This window comes from Narcine bancroftii, chromosome 1, assembly GCF_036971445.1.
Source record: "Narcine bancroftii isolate sNarBan1 chromosome 1, sNarBan1.hap1, whole genome shotgun sequence".
NCBI classification, from domain to species: Eukaryota; Metazoa; Chordata; class Chondrichthyes; order Torpediniformes; family Narcinidae; genus Narcine; species Narcine bancroftii.
The window spans coordinates 317,143,886-317,164,005 of record NC_091469.1 but is presented as its reverse complement, the minus strand read 5'-3'; the positions used below and the strand labels follow the sequence as shown (position 1 = coordinate 317,164,005).

Here is a 20,120-nt window from a genome sequence, read left to right as displayed (position 1 = left end):
GACCAGGAATTTTTGAGCAGCTGCTTTGGTTTTGCTGAGGCCACAGATGCTGCCTCAGATTGGAGAGAGGAGAAAAGTAAAGAACTTCCATGAAATGGTTCGACCTCTTGCTGCGTTTCAGAGGTTCTACGATGATCATTTGATGGCTCATGAAATGAGAAGCAACTGGCTGGGAGCGTCAATGGTGGAGGAGGTGACCGAGCATTGAGCGTTGAAGCCAAATTTGGGCCACAAAGGGATTTAACCAAAGAAACCCACAAGGGGTTGCAGACTCCGGGGAAGCAGGGGACTGGCATGGGGCACCAGAAAGTGGGGAGACCAGCCCCTGCCAGCAGATTGAGAAGGAGAAGCAGAGGACATGGGATGGTGACCACAGTGGAGAACCAGTGAGGGGCTCTGAAGCTGAAAAGCACACAGGTGGTGTCTTGAGGCGAGGAACCCATTGTGAAAAAGTTCTCCTTTGCTCTCTGAAAGGAGTTTGGTCTCCTTGTTCCCCCTCTGTCACCCCTGCTGCTCCTGAGCTCTGCGACCAAGTACTCATCCAGGCCCAATTCCACAGTCATGTTGCCCTCCTCTCTACCTGCCTCCCCCCGCCATCTTGTTCCTCATGTTTTCCAGCTTCAATTCCAGGCCTCGCAGTTTGGCACCCCGCCCCCCCCCCCCCCCAGCAAGGGCCTCAGGTACCTTGCACAGCATCGACTGCTGCTTTCTCTGCTCCTCCCGGCTGTGACAACCCATGTAGGATGCAGGTCTCTGCTGAATGCAGTCACACCAGGCTGCAGACTGCCGGAAACTGGCTGAAGGGATACCAAAGAACCGGGATACGAGAGGGCGCTGGAGGCTGCATGATCATGTCAGAGGTGTGCTTTTGTGGCTGATGGTTTGGACTGAAAGCTGGGTGGCTTTGGAGACTGCGGGAGCACTGGAGGCAAAACCCTGGACATTCATTGACTTGGGGGGGGGAGGGGGAGGGTGGGGGACTCTCTTTTGCTTCTGGCTGTAAGAGGCTGATGGCAGATCTTGGTTTGCCTTAAGGTAAAGACCAGAATGATTTAATGTGGCAGTTAAGCAGCAATTAAAATCAGGTTTAGCTATTGCGCTGTAATGAAAAGGTTGTGGGACATTGTGGTGATACAACCACTACACTGGATGCACTCCCATTGGCAGGGGGCAGTCACTGTACCTGCAGGTAGGCAACCCAGGAGGTTGGCCCCACCTGTCAATCACCGGCCCGTATAAAGACTGGAGCCAGCCCCTTCGGAGAGTCAGACCGGCAGCTCCTGCTCTAACGGCTGCCACTTGCTGAGCCCAGGAGTATTTTATCTGCGGCCAGGGACAGCAACCCCATACCCACCGCCAAGCCAAAGACAGCGTGGTCCAGCTGTGGGAAGAAGGGACATTGGGCGAGGGTCTGCCACGTGAAGGGAGGTCTGGGGAAGTCCACAGCATGTACCACTTCTGGATCCAATTCCAGCCCCAAGTCATCTGCGCTGGACTCACCCGAGATCGTCTATTGTGCAACCTACCCAGTGGCCTTTATGTAGCGGCCTGATTTTGAATTCAGCGCCATCATCGTCAGAGGAGGAATGAGGGTGGCCATCTTGCTGTGCCATGAGGTCAGCATCATCTTACCTGCACAGGTCAACTCAGGACAGAGTGGGCCACTCGAGGGAAGAATACAACGTCTCTGGCAACCTGGCATCACTAGTCCTCGACCTGAATAGGCTTTACCAGCTCAGCAACTTGATTGTGATGGTGAAGGCAAATAGACATTCGACCAAGTGCCTGATTGACACAGGCTCCATGGAAAATTTCATAGAATCACGGACTGTGCAGAAATATAACTTAAAAGTGTATCTGTCTAATTACTGAATCTTCCTAGTGATCCTGTCCCATTTAACAAGTGTCCAGAAACATTCTATAGGTCTTCTGTCATTTGAAGGGGTGGGGGGGGGGGGCGTAATTTTGTAAATTTTGCGTGCATATTTTAGATGAATTGTGTGCTCCAGTTTTTTTTGGATCTGGACTTGCTGTGTCACCTTAAAAGCATGACCTTGGAGTTTTCTGGTCCCCTTCACCCGGTAATGGTTCGGAACGGAGGGCCCTCAAAATCATCACCCACTTGCAGCCTCTCCACACTGAACATCGACCCACCCCCATCTGTTCCCAAAACTGTCTGCTGACTGTAAGCCCATCGCCACCAAGAGCAGGAGGTACAGCACGGCAGACAGGGAGTTTATAAAAAGAGACCCAGCGCCTGCTGGAGGAGGGGATCATCGAACCCAGCACCAGCCTGTGGAGAGAGGGCAAGTGGTGGTTGTAAAGGGTTAGTGATTGACTATAGCCAAACTATTAACCGATATACATCCCTGGACACATACCCCCTCCCTCGCATTTCAGATATGGTGAACAACACCGCACAGTATCGGGTCTATTCGACCATCGACCTAAAAGCTGCCTATCACCAGCTGCCAATCTGTTCCGAGGACCACCCGTACATGGCATTTGAGGCTAACGGTCAATTCTATCAGTTCCGGAGGATCCCTTTCGGTATTACCAATGGGGTGTCTATTTTCCAGCAGCAGATGGACAGGATGGTGGACAAGTACAGGTTGAAAGCTACCTTCCCCTACCTTGACAATGTCACCAATTGTGGCCACACCATGACACCCATCTCCACTTAATGGAAATTTAATCAGCAACTTCACTGGACAATTTTTTTTTGAAAGGTTCGCTTCCTGAAAACAAATTGGGGATTTATAAATAACCATTGACACTGAACACATAGATCATTTCAGATCTGCTGCATCACATAGCAAGTTAGAGAAACATTAAATGTACTTTTGTTGAGTTTAGCAGGTTTAATCACATAATGATGCTGACACGTTGTGTTAGTTCAACTGACCTAAAAATGTTTTGCCGCTGCTTTTCATTTGTACTCAGCATCTGATGCCTCTCATGTCAGTTTCCAACAATAGTCGGCCAGCACTGATGGATTCCAGTTGCCCTGATACCACTTTTCCACGGTCGCAATGACCTGGTGAAACTTTTCACCGTGTTCGTCACTGACGGCACCAAGACCAGCAGGGAAGGAGTCCAAGTGCGAATGCAGAAAATGCATTTTCAGAGACCTGCTGCACTTCGTGGTTTTGTAGCTTGAAGTGGACTTAAAATATGACAGGAAATCACAAAAATAGGTTATATTGTGGTGACGCGCAGAATTGCAGCAGTGAACCGGCCGTGCTCGTCATGTCTGGTCAGCCGTGGCAAAGATGGCATCGTGGGTCCTTCTCTTCTGGTACAGGCCAGAAATGCGTGTGCGCGCTTACATCAGCATGACAGGAGTTCTGGTACGCAAGTGGTGGGCTCTGGATGGCCTTTAAAGCCTGCAGTGTGAACTTCAAAGTAAATCATTTGTGTTTCACGAGCTCACAGCCTGTTGCCTCCGTTCTTTTCGCTGTGCTCAAGAAATACACACTATCTAAACAAAACAGTGAGATATTTAAGGTGGTTTTAATGATCAGCAGCCCAAATGTGTTCAGGAAGAAAAGTCAACGTTATTTATGACACCTTTGACTTATTGAAATATAATATATTTACTTTCCAACAGTACTATCAAAGTGAATGTGGCACTGAAGGAGATCAGAGAGTACCGGGTAAAAAAACTTGATCAGAAGTTGAATTGAGTAATTTAAAAATGGAGATGATCGAGTTTAGTGCCAGAGGAAGTGAAATTTTGGTTACCACTACAGGAGTAGCTGTATGATTAGCACATGATCTTTATCCTATTGATTTTCCCCACGGGATGCAGGCACTGCAAACACATATCAGCGTTTATTATTTATCCTGATTGCTTCTGAACCAAATCATTTCATCAGACCAACATCCTCCGTGCTTTTTGTCTAGATGGCAATCCAATGGTTCCAAGGTAAACATTACTGGCACGAGCTTTAATTCACATTTTATGTCTATTGAATTTAAATTTCCCAGCTTTCACTGGGTGCCAGCAGAACTCCTGGAAGTCTCTCAGCAGGAGATCAGGGGAAATTTTGAGGAGTTGACCTGGCTGCTAATCTGGTGATATGTCCAAAGCATTTCCAGCAAGGTCTTCAAGTGACAGATTCCATAACTTTACCTCACAAAATGAATGCACCCATCTTTCACCAACCCCCCCCATGTACCAGTAACTACAAGGACAAGCTGAGGAAATTATAGGCTTTAAAACACCGAAGAACCTTTCTGGCCCGGATCCCAGGATAGGAATGGCGGCAAGGGAAAGGTGACTCGACCTTTATGGCACAGGAGCACGGGGGAGGAGTCATAGGGTATGAGTAATCCGTGGGCAGACCAGCTCCAAATATACAACCGACAATGATAGCTATATGTAATGGAGGAAACATATCACCACACCCCCCCCCCCGCAGAATAATTAAAGGTTATTTATGGGGCACCCAAGAGGTGGTCTGTATTTGGAGTGAGCTGCCAGAGGAAACAAGAAAAGCAGGTGCAATTTGGACATTTAAAAGATATTTGGGCAAATATTTGGGCAATATTTGACCAAATGTAAGAAAATGGGGCTGGGCCGGAATGCTAACTTGATTGGCATGGACAAGATTGGCTGAGGGACCTATCCCATGCTGGAAGACGATGACTTGAGGGGATCTCAGAATCAGAACTTTTTTTGTCATGAACAAGTCATAAAATTTGTTGTTTTGCATCACAGTCCAGGATCCAAACAAAGTCCGAATAATTGGGTTTTATGTTGCAAAACTCTGGGGATTGATACATGCCGGATAAGTGAATTTTCCAGTTGCTTGAGATTATGTTGTGCGTGATTGGCAGACTGACAGCAAGGTGCACCAATTTTAAACGGGCATTTTTCACCTATTTATTTTCCGCAATTTTTCTGCCGGTGGCTTGGATTCTGGATACAGGGGGTTTTACTGTACACCTAAACCTTGTGTTAGACCTGCATCTACCCACCATCTTGCAACCTTTTCTGCCCGGACAGAAGTATGGTTACCCGAGACACACTGGGTTCAAGCATCTGCAGTTTCAGAAGGCAAAGTTGAGGGGAGTCAGTGGGTCAGGAAATATCTATGGAGAGAAATGGTCGGTCAACATTTTGGGTCAAGAAGTTTTTTGCTTTTCTAGACAAAGGACCCTGACCCAAAGTGTTGACCGACCATTTTGTTCAACATTTCGTACCTTCTCTTTGCTAGCTCAGAATTATGGTTTCTTGGGATTGAATGAAAACCTTGTTGTGTTGATCCAGGTTAAATCAAGCTATTTTTACCACCGAACTAGTTTAATCTGACCTTGACTATCTTTTCTCCCCTAATCCAATTCTTTGCCACCTACATCCATGATACCTCATATTCAGATTCCCTGAACCAGACTGCCTCATTTTTTACATTGAATGTTCAATCTCTTTAAACCTCTATCCCCCATGGAGACAGTCTCAAAGCACTTCACTCCCTTCTGGATGAAACCTGATCAGTCACCCTCTACCACTACCCTCATCCAGCTGGCAGAACTAGTCCACACTCTGGACCTCCCAGTAGCCAACTATTTCAATTCTGCGCCCCACTCCCACATCTGTCCATGGCCTTGTGTACTATCCCACCAAGACCACCCGTAAATTGGAGGAACAACACCTGATTTTCCATCTGAGGCCCCATCCAGCTGCATGGCATTAATTTCTCTGGTTTCTGCGAACCTGCTCTCCTTTCTCCCTCCCCCTCTGTCTCCTTTCCTTCAGCTCTCCACCCCCTTCCCTCTCTATTCACCTGGCTATCCCTCCTCCCTCCCTCCCTCCCTTCTCCACCTATAACCTCCTCCATGCTCCTCCCCCCCACCCCTCACCCTTTTGTTCGGGTGCCTGCCGACATTTTTCTGCACCTTGATGAAGGGCTCAAGCCTTTGCTATATGAAGGACCCTGTATGACCTGCTGAGTTTCTCCAGCTTTGTGTTCTTATTTTAACCACAGTGCCTGCGGACTTTCTTCATTTTTTCTTAAAGCTATTTTACATTTCAGATTGAAAATAAGCCGATGCAAGGTTTTACTCGAGTTTTATCTTCATGCTTTTATTATAACAGTTCAATCCACACCCAAACATTGCAACAATTCCAATCTTACTTCAAATTGAGGACAGGATCCATTAAACAAAAAAAAACAAGCCAAAACTGCAAAATTGGAGCATTACAAAGAAAACTTTGCAAAATTCTTATTACATTTGTAAATTAGGAGTAGGTTTATATCCATGTCCTCCACCATAATGGGACTGAAGATCAAAAAGGAAACCAAATGGCAGCAGCTTAACGGCCAAAGGCTAGTTCTTATCTCATGAATGAAGAGTACTCCAATCATGTTACATTTTTACATTAAGTATTACTGGCAAATAACAAGCTACAATTGAGACTTTGTTCTTACAATCTTAGACTGGCACAATTACAAATGGTTGTCAGTACACACGATTGGCAAGTCCTTAACTGTTTTGCAAAAATTGCAAGCAAGCGCGAAAGTTCGTTCAGTCCACAAAAGAGGATGTGCAGACTTGACAAGTTGAGCATAGAACACTACGAGCCTCAAAGTTGTACCAAGCCATATACTCCTTAAAGCAAAGACTAACCCAGTAGTTCTCAACCTTTTTCTTTCCACCTACACACCATTTTAAGTCATCCCTACGCCCTCGATAGGGACCGCTTAAGGAGGGATGTTTGTGGAAGGGAAGGTTGAGAATCGTTGCTCTAGACCCAATTGTTACTGAAATATTTTGCTTGAGAAAAATTGTCATTGGCCCATTTCCCATTTCCTTTGGAGATCTGAAACCGTGCACATAATGAGTCAATGAGGGATGATTAAAACAGTGGGCTTCAAACTTTTCCTTCCCACAAACATCCCACCTTAAGCAATCCCTTACTCATCACAGAGCACCTATAGTATAGAGATTACTTAAAGTGGGATGTGAGTGGAAAGAAAAAGGTTGAGATCCACTGGACTAAACCCTGCCTATCCTGTAACCTCCTATTTTTCCTCCATTCATGTGTCTGTCTAAGAGTCTGTTAAATGCCCCCAATGTTTCAGCACATCCATGTGTGCCATGGCATTCCAGGCACCCACAACTCTGTGTGCGTGCCTGGTGAACTGAGGTCTGGTTGTAATCCACTCTACAAGTTGTCTTCCTGAATCTTAAATCTCTGACTATTTTGCAACTGTTTGGATTGAGAGGAAACTAAACTTGTGATCAAGAGTGGTGAATGTAGGTAGATTTAAACTAGATTGTTGTTGCTGCACCTGGGTTTCCTAGAAGTCATATTTAGTTAACTCTTCCCTTTCTTCCTGAATCTGATCAAGGCGCATCTCCTCTGCATCTCACAGGATCTTGGCTTTCAAACTCTCAATCTCAGCCAGAGCACTCTTAATGATGTCTCCGTAGCGGAGGCTGTTTTGGATTGGAGTCGAGCATTTTGGGCACAGGTGGAGTTTTGATGCTGGGGAATTGTTGGCTTCCAACTGCTGCATTAACTGGTCAAATTCTTTCACTGCAAAGATGTGCTGGCAGTCCTGCAGCTGCAGGAATCTGGTATCGGGCTGGTCTTCTCCACCAAAGAATATCTCCGTGACTTCCTCCTTGTGGCAGATACGGCACTTGCTGGGGCATGGCTCACCGCACAGCCCGATGCAGGGGTGGCCACAGTCGAGCGTCTGGCCACAGGGCAGGTCACAAGGCCCCCGGTTGCAGGGTTCGTGGCACAGTCGGGTGCACCAGGCATGGGGGCAGACCCAGGCACAGGGCTCCTGGCAGGGTTGACAAGGCTCGCCACAGCGCAGGGGGCACTTTCTGTGTGGGCAGCAGGTCCCACAGGGGCGGGAGCAGGGACAATTCTCAGCCTCCCGGCGCTGAAAGCACTGTATCGTCTGCTTGTGCCCACAGACCTGCACCAACTGGATCCTCTTGGGGCATTTCCAGGTGCAGGAGTCCCCACAGGCACGCAAGCACATGTGGTCACAGGCCAAGGTCTTGTTGCAGGGCTCCTGGCAGCAGAAACACTCAGGGGGCATGAAGCAAGGGACCTGCTGGCAGTGGCCACATTTAGGGATGACCTTGTCCACCTTCACCAGACATTTGTTGCAGTCCTCCCAGCAAAGTTTGGGACACTGGTGGCCCAAATCACAAAGTTGCTGGCATGGCATGCGGCACTGGTACTCTTTGTGCAAGGGGTCAAAAGGGTGGCAAGGCAATGTGCACAAATGGTTGCATCTTAAGCGGAAATCACAAGGTACCAAGCACCCACCCATGGGCACCTTGGCGAAATCAGTGGAACATGACACCAGCGTATTCGTCCTTGGGTGGTTCTGGCAGCACAGTCGCAGTGAGGTGCCGATGTTCCCATTCTCACGCAGCATCCCCACAATGTTTGCCCACAGAGGAACCTGCTTTGCCAGCAGGTGCATGTTGCCGATGCAGTAGAAGCCTTTCTTGGCCCGAGAGAGAGCAACGCAGACACGGTTTGGTATCCGCAGGAAGCCCACCCTGCCCTGCTTATTGCTTCGGACGAGCGACAAGATCACAATGTCGTTTTCCTCCCCTTGGTACTTGTCCACCACACAGACGCAGATGCCATTGAAGATCCTTCTGGGCATTATTTTCCTCAAACAGAACAGTTGTCCGGAGTAGGTGGTCAATACAGTTATCTGCCATGGCTTGTAGTCCTGCTGGATGAAATACATGCAAAGGGACTTGACAAAGTGGGCTTCATGCAAGTTTTGGTAGCTTTTTCCTTCCTTGATTTTATCTTCTGTCTCCTTATGTTCAACAAAGTACAGGTTTGTGGAGACTCCCTGATTTAAAACAAAAACAGGAATGTGAAAGAGCGATTACCATTTTGTATTGGGGTTTGTGAGTGGATTCGTCAGCTCTCAGTGTCAGTTGGAGGCACTGAGAGAAAGGCCAAGGATGCGGGGAGGCTGCAAAGGAGATTTATTCCACACAGGAGGGGTTTCACTTTTCTTTTGATTTTTTATTTTAAATAAAACCACTTAGCCATCATCTCCCAATGTTTCAAACTTAATCTAAATACATGTGGTATTTTACAGAAAAGCAAACAATACAAAAGAAAGAAAAACCTCCTATGAATCACAACCCCACCCCTCCAATCACCTCCCCCATCCTCCCCAACCCCCTATAAACTTAAAAAGAAGAAAAAGACGAGGAAAACCACAACAGGAGACTTCACCTCCCAATACTTTTAAACCTATAAATATTTATAGAGAACAATAAGAGAAAGGGGATATTTGAGATTCATTTAAATTTTAATACCAATAGTTTGTAAATATAGGCTCCATATTTCACAAAATGTATGATATTTACTGCTAAATTATAAGTAATTTTTCTAACTCCGAACTTCTGTACACCATCTATCCATTTCCAGATCAGTATCCGACTTCCAAGTTATAGCAATACATTTTCTAGCTATTTGAACAAATTTTACTTAATACATATTAAGTATGTATTATATATGTATAATACATATCAGTTTTAATTTTGTTTTAATCCATTATAACAATTACAGCACGGAAACAAGCTATTATGGCCCGTCTAGTCCATGCTGAAACTCTTACACTCTCCTAATCCCGCTGACCTGCACTCTGCCCATAACCCCCACACCCTTTCCAACCATATAGCCATCCAATTTTTTTCTTAAAATATTGTACCTGCCTCCACCACCTCCACTGGAAGCTCGTTCCACACAGGCACTGCTCTCTGAGTAGAGCAACTCCCTCTCATGTTGCAACTAAACTTTTTCCCCCTAACTCTCAGCTCATGTCCTCTAGTTTGAATCTCCCCTCTCCTCAATGAAAAAACTCTATCCCCGTCTACTCTATCCATCCCCCTCAAAATTGTAAAACCCTCTATCAAATCCTTCTAATGTCTCCAATGTTAAAATAACATTGGATCAGTAAGTGGATGCATAGCTGTATTCCCATGGAAAATATTACGTATAATCTCAGAAACTGATGCAGCCCTTTGTTAAAACATAGCAGTCATATCTGACGTTAACAGGAGTGCTGCTATAGTCACGCCCCGACAAGAACACTTACAGTGATCTACCAATAGATGGATTAATGAGTGTCTCTAATGACACTTACTGGAAACACCCATACCACATTCAGTCTCTCACTTTCTTTCAACCCCCCCCCCCTTTTTTTTGGGGGGGGGTTGGGAATGGGAGGGGGAAGAAACACCACATGTAAAGAAGTAAAGAGATGTTGATGAGACTCTATAGGAGACTGGTGTAACCCCATTTGGAGAACTCTGTGCAGTTTTGGGCCCCCTATCTTAGAAAGGATGTGATGTTGTACAAAGTACAGAGGAGATTTACTGGGATGATTCCCAGAATGCAGGGGCTGGTGTACAAGGAGCCTTTGGCAGCTTTTGGGTTGTATTAATTGGAGTATAAGAGAATGAGAGAGGATCTTATAGAGGCATTTCGTATTTTGAAAAGTTTAGATAGGGTGGATATGGATAAGATGTTTCCCTTGGTGGGTGAATCGAGGACAAGGGGTCATAGTCTGAAAATTAGAAGTTATCCATATAAAACAGAGATTAGGAAGAACTTCTTTAGCCAGAGGGTTGTGGATCTGTGGAACTCACTGCCACATACAACAGTTGAAGCCAGATCACTGGGAGTATTTAAACAAGAAATAGACAAGCATCGCAATAGTGAGGATATCAAGGAATATGGGGGAAAAATCTGGAAATTGGAACTAGTATAGAGTAGCTTAGTGTAGATTTATGGAACAGACTTGATGGGCCTAGTGGGCTGTTTCTGTTCTTGTGAATTTATGTAGATTGATGGGAGATATTGATATATTCTGTAACAGACAGTGATGTTATCACATTGTTGATAGAAAACAAAAAATATTCAAAAAATAACATTGGGAATCTGACTCCAGTTATTTATTCTAATAAATTACCCAAATCAAGCCAAAAAGGTTGAATTGTGGAACACTGCCAAGTCGAATGCAAAAGTATCAACTTCTTGTCCACAGATTTTAATCTTCTTTAAAAAAAAATGTATTGACAGAAAGAAGGTAACATTTTTTTAAAATCAAGTTAAAGACTCTGGTGCTGAGCAGTTGAACAGTTAGTGCCCACACAGTGAAAATGGTCCAAGTCAAGGAGTTTCAGGTTTTTTGTCTACACCAGTGGTTCTCAACCTTTTTCTTCCCATCCACATCCCACCTTAAGCAACCCGTTACTAATCACAGAGCACTGATGGCACAGTGATTACTTAAAATGGAACATGAGTGGAAATTCAAAGGTTGAGAACCACAGGTCTACAACAAAAGAATTATGAAATTTGTTGAGGTCTTAATGAAACAGGGCAAATTGAAGAAGTTTGTTCTTTTCCTAGTTAGGAAAAAGGTTAGTGGGAGGACAGATTTATTTTTTACTGTTTATTTGCCCAGGTCATGTGTTTCACTTTACATGATTGTTGCATTGCACAGCTGAAAGAATAAAGTGGACAAAATATCCTTTATAAATTAAAGAAAGCCGTGTATCTCCTCTCCATGAAATTGTGGCTCAGATGCAATTTGGCACAAAATGCAACCAGGACATGAGAAGCTCAGGCCAAAGGGGTGCATACTATTGCTTCAGAAGAGATAGTGGAGAATCTGGGATTGTTCTTTGCAATGAGAAGGTGATGGGAAAATTTAATAGAGGGTTTCATCATTTAAACAGTGCTAATAGGGTAGTCAGTGCTGAATCGGATGTGGGAGATGGCAGTCCCCAGAAGACAAGATGAGGGCAAAATCTTTATATTTTTATGCTGCAAAATTTGGAGCATTTGTCTGAAATGCCAAAAGAAGCAGGTGCAATTATTCCATTTACAAAATCAAAAATTGGATGCATACTTTAAAAGGGCAATGTTCAGGGTTCTGACAATGGCAAAGCAGTGAGAGCTGCTCATTCAAAGAGATAACTTGGGTAAAATGGGTGAAGGTTCCATTATTGGAATGTAATAATACATTTAGAATGCAATATACATGAAATTCTTTTAATTTTTGTCCACTGTAAGGTCGCCTCTTTGTCCAGCACCCCTTACAGAAACCCACAGCCCCTGGTGTTCCCAGGTAGTTGCCCCTCCAAGAACTGACCAGAGCTGAGCCTGCTTAGCTTCTGAGATCAGACAGTCTCAGGCATATTCAGACTATTAGGCTTCTGCAAAATTAAATGTTGGCCTTCAGCACAACATTATGAAATGAGTGGGCCTTAGACCAGGATACAAGTTCTCAGTAGCAAATGTCGGCTAATGATCTCATTACACCCACACAACTTAATACAATTAAATCAGCACCAGAAAAGCATTATCTCAAATTCTATAGTAAAAGCACAAAATGCTGGAGAAACTCAGCAGGTCAAACAGTGTCTTTTATATTGATACAGAACCGATATTTTGGGCTTGAACCCTTCATCAAGATGTGGAAAAGTGTTGGCGTGTGCCCGAATAAAAAGGGAAGGGGAGCGGTCCCAAAGGTAGGAGGTACTAGGTGGAGAAGGGAACATAGACTTTTCCAGTTTTTGCTAATCTGGTCTCCCTCCCCAACCCCCACTTCTCATCGCCTTTCCCTCAGCTCTCTCCCCCCTTCCCTCTCTATTCACACAGCTGTCCCTCCTTCCCCCCCCCCCCCCCACCCAGCTTGCTTCTGCACCCTCCCTTCTCCACCTCCTGCCCCTTTGGGTCCGCGTTCCTCCCCCCATCCCTCCCCCTTCTGTTCAGGCTCCTGCTGACAGTTTTCCACACCTTGCTGAAGCCCGAATGTTGGTTCTGTATCTTTATCTTTGCTGTATAAAGGGCACTGTTTGACCTGCTGAGTTTCTCCAGCTTTGTGCTTTTACTTCAATTACGCCATCTGCGGACTTTCGTTGTTTTACTTCATCACCAATTCTTCCCCTATTTATTGACCAAAAGCACTGGTAATGTCAAAATACTGATCAGAGAGAATACACTAGTTTTTTTTTCGGGTAACAAAGATCAGACTTCAACATTTTATCCAAAGGATATCACCTGAGAATATAAAACCTTTTATAGGCCCAGATCATCAGGCCTTTGCTGAGATTTGTTCATTTCTAGTGCCACCAATTAACTCATGAGTGGTATTTCGGTTTGGAGACTATTTCTTAAAATATATCAATGAGCTCAAGACTTTTGACGGCACAGTGCAACGGTCAGAAACTATTTTAGCATTTAAGATTGAAAAAAAAATACCTTGATATTTTCATACAGAGTCACAGACACTGTGTTTTCCAATTTGTCATAAATGTGTGGGGTTATTAGTTTCGCAATTTCAGGGCGCATTCGATGCTGAAAAGAAAGTTAATTAAAAAAATCATTCAATCTTTTGCAGACTTTTTTTTAAAAAAACACTTTGACCTGCGTACAGTATTTCTAGAAAGGAGATTACATTCATAATCAATAACACAGGAAAAGGGACCAGGCAATATTGTGAATGCCATTTTATCGTTCCAATCTTGGCCTCCTTCTCATTATCCCACCTCACTCTCTCTGCAACTTGTTTCCAGATCTGATGACCCGAAACATTCTTGGTTCTCCTTTGTACAGAAATCACACGATTCCTCTCACTCTCCCACCACCTCCTCAATAGAAAGCAGGAAGGAGAGGACAAAGGCGTAAAAGAGCAGCAAGGAAGACAGGACAGCTTAAATAAGTAAGTAACAGTTTAAATTTCAGTATCTTAGCTACATTGTCAATCACCACACTTGAGAAACTCACCTGGTAATCGAGTCGGACAAAGGGCATCTCCATTATTACCAGCCGCTCAAACAAGGAAACTTCCAAGTTGAAATTTCTCGCCAGTTCATACACTGTTGCACTCGGGTGAAGCTAAAAATCAAAGGATGACAAAGCAGTTTTTTGACATACAGTTTTAATGTACAGGATTGGACCGGGCAGAACTGAAGGATGCATTGGGTGCAAGAGCTCAAAGTAAGCACCGGTGTCGAGTGGTCGCTGTTGTGGCAACTTGTCTCTGAGTCAACAGGTTGAAATGTTGGGGGTTCACTCCCAAAACTGCGTATCAATACAGTTCCAAATTGAAGGTCAAATTGCCAGAGGTGTGATTTCTTTAAAATCAACGAGACAATCAGGTTGGGGTCACGAGACAGAGGAGCAGAATGAGGCCATTCAGCCCATCAAATCTGGTCCATCATTCAAATCATGGCTGATGTATTTTTCCCTCTCAACCCCATTCTCCCACCTCCCCCCCACCACAATCTTCAATACCCATACTTCCATAATTAGGTCATCCCGATCATTAACATGTAACGTGAGAAGCAGTGTACACCACTGGCAGCCCACCAGAGAAGAAGGCACCTCCTTCTGCCTTACCCTGCCTTTTGCCAGTCAGCCAATCTTCTGCCCACTTTAGTAACTTTCCTGTAAGTCCACGGGCTTTTATCTCGCTTAGCAGCCTCGTGTACATGCATCTTGTTAAAGTACTTTGGAAGATCAGTGTAAACTGACTCACTTTTGTCTATCCTGCTTGCTACTTCCTTAAATAATTCCAACAGATTTCCTTAAAAGACACAAAGCTGACTTCCGCCTATTTTATTGGGGAGTTAAACAAGAGGTCTCCGTGCCCTTCCTCCCTCCCACTTTTGGATTCAGATGGGAATACACTCAATGGGGGAGGGGGAAGCAAAGGACTTTATAAATGGAGTTTCAAATCACTAAAGAGAAAGACGGATAACCCCATTCTAATACATATGATTAGAACGTGGCAAGAAATTAATGAATGTATAGGAAAAAATGTAGGGATATCAATAAAAGCCCCATCATGTAAAAATGTGCTATTATCTATGAACGTGGGCAATAAAATATTAAATTTGTGGTGTGACAATGGTATATTAAGGACCATTACATGGAAGGAACACTTATGTCCTTTGAACAATTAAAACACAAATACAGAGAGGCCAATGTGATCTTCTTGTTTTCTCCAGCTTAAATCATTCTTAAGAGAAAGATGGGGACCAATTGACCCCACCTGAAATTAGTGAAACTGAACAAACGATCTGGATGGGAAATCCACCCAAGTTTATAACAAAAATGTACTCTGCTCCCCAGAGCGAAAGTGCAAAACCAGGGTTGCAGAGGTCAAGGGAAAGATGGGAGTCGGATATGGGGGTGGTGATTCCAGAAAGAAGCTGGTCAGGTTGGTGTACGGACAACACAAGATCAATTATAAACGCAAACTATGGACTGGTTCAGTATAAATTTTTACACCAATTATATCTTACCCACAAAAGTCACAAAGATCAAAAGCTGAAATTGCAGAGATGTGTTTCAGATGTGAGACTGAGACAGGAACTTTTCTACATGCCATGTGGTCGCACATGAAAGTGAGGCTGAATTGGCAAGAAATCGCAAAAGATTTAAACAGGATAACAGAAGTGGCCTTCATGAGCGACCCAGAGCTGTATCTATCAGGTGATTTCATGGAAATATTGACAAATTGACCAAATGTCAGATCTCATTTATGAAAACAGCAGTGACGGTAGTGAAATAATGTATCGTGATCACTTGGACGTCTGACTCCCCTCTACTTATAGCACAATGGGCTGTGGAAATGAATCTGTATACCCATGGGGGAAAAAAATCACATAAAGAATAAATATGATACTTTTGTAAAGGTCTGGCAGCCATACCTGGACCACATAGAGGCCCATATACAGTAATTAAAGAAGGACTATAAATGGGTGGGTCACGTCTCCAGAATGGAGGACCATCGCCTTCCCAAGATCGTGTTATATGGCGAGCTCTCCACTGGCCACCGTGACAGAGGTGCACCAAAGAAAAGGTACAAGGACTGCCTAAAGAAATCTCTTGGTGCCTGCCACATTGACCACCGCCAGTGGGCTGATATCACCTCAAACCGTGCATCTTGGCGCCTCACAGTTTGGCGGGCAGCAACCTCCTTTGAAGAAGACCGCAGAGCCCACCTCACTGACAAAAGGCAAAGGAGGAAAAACCCAACACCCAACCCCAACCAACCAATTGTCCCCTGCAGCCGCTGCAACCGTGTCTGCCTGTCCCGCATCGGACTTGTCAGCCACAAACGAGCCTGCAGCTGACGTGGACTTTTACCCCCTCCATAAATCTTCGTCTGCGAAGCCAAGCCAAGCCATAAATGTGACTATTATATATATTGTTACAGAGTTCTGTGTTGTGTATTGGCCTATGTGTTGTGTGGTTTTATGTTAAAAAGTGACAGTTTGCCTTTGAGAGAGCCAAGGTGAAGGTGGACTGCTGAGAGAGTGGGAGAGGGACTGAGCATGTGCAGATGATCTAAAAATTTCTGGACTTGGAAGACAAACCACCACTGGATGTGCGGTGGAGTGGAAGGAGGCTCAGAGCATGCGCCATGGTCTGGGGGACAGTTTAGAATGTTGGGATTTCAAAAAGGATGAACATTCTGAAAGCAGCCAGAAGGATCCAGACCAAGCCAGTTGTTCCTCTCTCTGCAAGCGACACAAGACAAATTCGAATTTTGTGCTCTCTCTCTCTCTCAGATCTTTTGGCTTCAGTTTACCAATCAAACTGAATTTTGTTTATGATCTTTGCTTCAGTTAAGATCGAAGTTTTGTGAGTCTTGTGTGTTTTGTGTTTGTTTTGTGTCTAATTTTTTTCTGTTGGAAATACAACTTAGACTTTAATTACATATGTTATATTTAGGCTGGGGAATTTATCAGTTTTACACTGTTATAGGAATTTGCATAGTACCAGTTCATATAAAAGGAGTATTTTAAATTAAAGTTTGAAGGTGAATTTTTGTTAATAAAGTAATTATTCATCTTTACCCCTGTGTGATATGCCCTCTTTGTGGTTGCTGGTTTGATCTTGTAACATAATTTGGGGACATCTTCTGGGATCAAACCAATATGGAAGCTTAAGAGGCGAGTGACTTGTGCTTAGTTATCAGTCGTCTGAGTTTGACTCAACCTCCAGCTTGAAATTAAAAATAAACGGTGAGTGTATAAATCACCAGCAGAAAAACCAGTAACTATGAATATTGACCAGTTCAGTGGTTAATTTTAAAATGGCTAAAAAGTCAGAACTGATGGTTATAGTTGGCAAGTTAAAACTTCTTACAGTAAGAACTGGGATGAAAAAAAAGGAAATTGCCTGAAAGATTGTTAAGCACTATGTAGGAAAGGGGGTATTTGAAGAAGCTGCATTAGAACAGTTTACAAAGGAGAAAACTTCAGAGGAAGTAAAGTTGGCTTTGAGAAAACTAGAGTTAGAAGAGAGAGAGAAAGAACGGAAGCATGAGCTAGAACTAGCTAAATTAAAGCTGTCCCTAATGCAAGGAGAGGGAGAAGCCCAAAACCCATGTGCTGGTCAAGAGGAGAGGTTGTTTCTGGTCAGTAGAGAAGTGAGGTTAGTTCCTCCATTTGAGGAAAGATCATAAAAAAAATTCAGTTTGTTAGATAAACTGAAGCCAAAAGATCTTAGAGAGAGAGAGACAGAGCACAAAATTTGAATTTGTCTTCTTGTGTTGCTTGCAGAGAAAGGAACAACTGACTTGGTCCAGATCCTTCTGGCTGCTTTCAGAATGTTCATCCTTTTTGAAATCCCAACATTTTAAACTGTCCTCCAGACTATGGCTCAAGATCTGGGCCTTCTTCCACTCCACACCCACACCCAGTAGTGGTTTGTTTTCCAAGTCCAGAAATTTTTAGATCATCTGCACATGCTCAGTCTGTCTCCCATTTTCTCAGCAGTATTCTTTCACCTTGGCTCTCTCAAAGGCAAACTGTCACTTTTTAACATAAAACCACACAACACATAGATCAGTATTTTCAGCATTCTGAGAAAGTAGCTGTAAATTTAAATTGGCCACCAAACCAGTTGTCACTCCTGCTACAAAGTGTTCTTAAAGGGAAAGCCCAACAGGTGTATTTGAGTCTCACTGTACAACAAGCAGCTGATTATGAATTTGTAAAGCAGACTATACTCCAATCTTATGAACTAGTCCCAGAGGGTTAAAGACAAAAGTTTAAAAAAAGCAGCAACCCAATCATACCTGGATTTTGCTAATAGGAATGTTGTGTGTTTTGATCGGTGGTGTGCCGCAATGAAAGTAGAAAATAACTTTGATTTATTGAGGGAAATCATTCTGATTGAGGAGATTAAAAGTTGTGTTCCTGACGACATTCAAGTGTACTTGGCAGAGAAAAATATAAAAACCGGGCAAGAATTGGCTAAATTTGCAGAGGAATATGCTTTAACCCAGAAGCCTAAGTGGACACCAGAGAAAACCTTTCCAAGGAATACTGCTGATAATCCAAGTAGAGTAGAAAGAAAATCTAGAAGTGAGGTTAAAGGAAGAGAGGAAGAGAAATGGGTGAAGAAAAATTTTTGAGTGTTATTTGCCACTATTGTAAGAAGTAAGGGCACATAATAGCAAATTGTCCTGTACTGAAACGGAAGAAAGAGAAAGGGATGGTACCAACAGCCTGTGTTCAGAGTGAGAAAGTTAGGGATATTTTTAAACCATTCATGACTGAAGGTTTCATTTCGGTTAAAGAAGGATCCAATCAAGTGCCAGTTAAAATCCTGCGGGATACTGAAGCAGCCCAATTGCTTGTATTAAGCAACATTGTGAATTTTGGTGAGAAGACCGATACTGGAGATATGAATTTTATGAAAGGCATTGGTGGTGAAGCAGAGCCTATACCTTTGCATAGAATAGTGATGAAATCAGTTAATGGCCTGGTTACGATAGGAATAAAATCAAGTCTGCTAGTGGATGGAGTTTCGCTTTTGTTAGGGAATGATTTAGCAGAGGGTAACTCACAAGTAAGCCATTGGTTTATGAGTCTGAAAGGATTTGGAAATCTACTCTGCATGTCCCATTTCTAGAGCCATGTCCAGAAAAAAGGAAGAAGTAGAGAAAGTCTGTGATGATCCTGTACTGGAGGCAAGCATTGAAAACATACCTAAGGATCCAGCTTTGCTGTTGTCAAGAGAAGAATTAATAGCCAGACAAAAGAATGATCCTGATCTTGCTGGGATAAGGGATAAGATTCTGTCTAACCAGGAAATTGAAACTGTGCCAGTAGGTTACTTTGTTCAAGATGGAATATTGATAAGAAAGTGGAGACCACAAGTGATACCTGGCAGTGAAAATTGGGCGGTAGTAAGGCAAGTTGTAATTCGTAAAACTTACAGGAATTAAATATTAAAGTTGGCTCATAGTACACCTTTAGGAGGTCATCTTGGAGTGAAGAAGATGGTAGAAAAGTTAAGGAAACAGTTTTATTGGGCAAAATTAAGAAAGGATGTTGTAAACTTTTGTAGAACCTGTCACACTTGTCAACTGGTGGGCAAGCCTAATCAAAGACCACCAGTGGCACCTTTACAAACCATCCCTGCTTTCGGGGAGCCCTTCTCAAAAGTGATAGTGGATTGTGTTGGCCCATTGCCAAAAACCAAAGCAGGAAATGAATATTTGTTAACATTCATGTGCACAGCTTCAAGGTTTCCAGAGGCTATTCCCATAAGAAACATTAAAGCGAAGACAATTGTGAAGCGTATGCTAAAATATTTTCACACTGGCCTACCAAGGGAAATTCAATCAGACCAAGGGAGTAATTTTCGGTCTGGAATATTTCAACAAGTGATATATGAATTGGGAGCCCATCAAATTGTGTCATCTGCATATCAACCTGAAAGTCAAGGGGCCTTAGAAATGTTCCATTTAACTGTGAAAAATATGATGAGAGCTTATTGTGTGGAAAATAATAAGGATTGGGATGAAAGAATCCATTTGTTATTGTTTGTTATTAGAGAGGCAACTCGGGAGTCTCTTGGCTTTAGTCCATTTGAGATGGTGTGGATACATAATTATATACAATGAAATCTATTGGATTATATTTTCAAATTTAAAAACAGATTACATCAGGCTTGTGAGATGGCAAGGAAAAATTTTAAAACTGCTCAGGGAAAAATGAATGTTCGGTATGATCAAAAAGCAAAAATTAGGGATATTAAACCTGGTGACAAAGTATTGGTTTTGTTTCCAATGCAG

At 43.5% G+C, this 20,120-nt stretch overlaps 1 protein-coding gene across 2 annotated transcripts in view; it reads right to left on the bottom strand.

The window, feature by feature from the left end:
• Positions 1 to 669: 669 nt before the first annotated feature.
• Positions 670 to 20,120, bottom strand: part of LOC138747342 (NFX1-type zinc finger-containing protein 1-like) — a 118,814-nt gene continuing 99,363 nt past the window's right edge. Inside the window, exons 14-16 of one of the 2 annotated variants that reach the window (XM_069906464.1) lie at positions 13,805 to 13,915; positions 13,280 to 13,375; positions 670 to 2,738 (exon numbers count right to left, since the gene is read on the bottom strand). In XM_069906464.1, the coding sequence (XP_069762565.1) occupies positions 2,448 to 2,738; positions 13,280 to 13,375; positions 13,805 to 13,915 (498 nt within the window). In that variant the 3' untranslated portion in view covers positions 670 to 2,447. Of the gene's footprint in view, positions 2,739 to 5,879; positions 8,847 to 13,279; positions 13,376 to 13,804; positions 13,916 to 20,120 lie in introns of those variants that run through there. The other variant, XM_069906455.1, reaches the window with a different exon arrangement.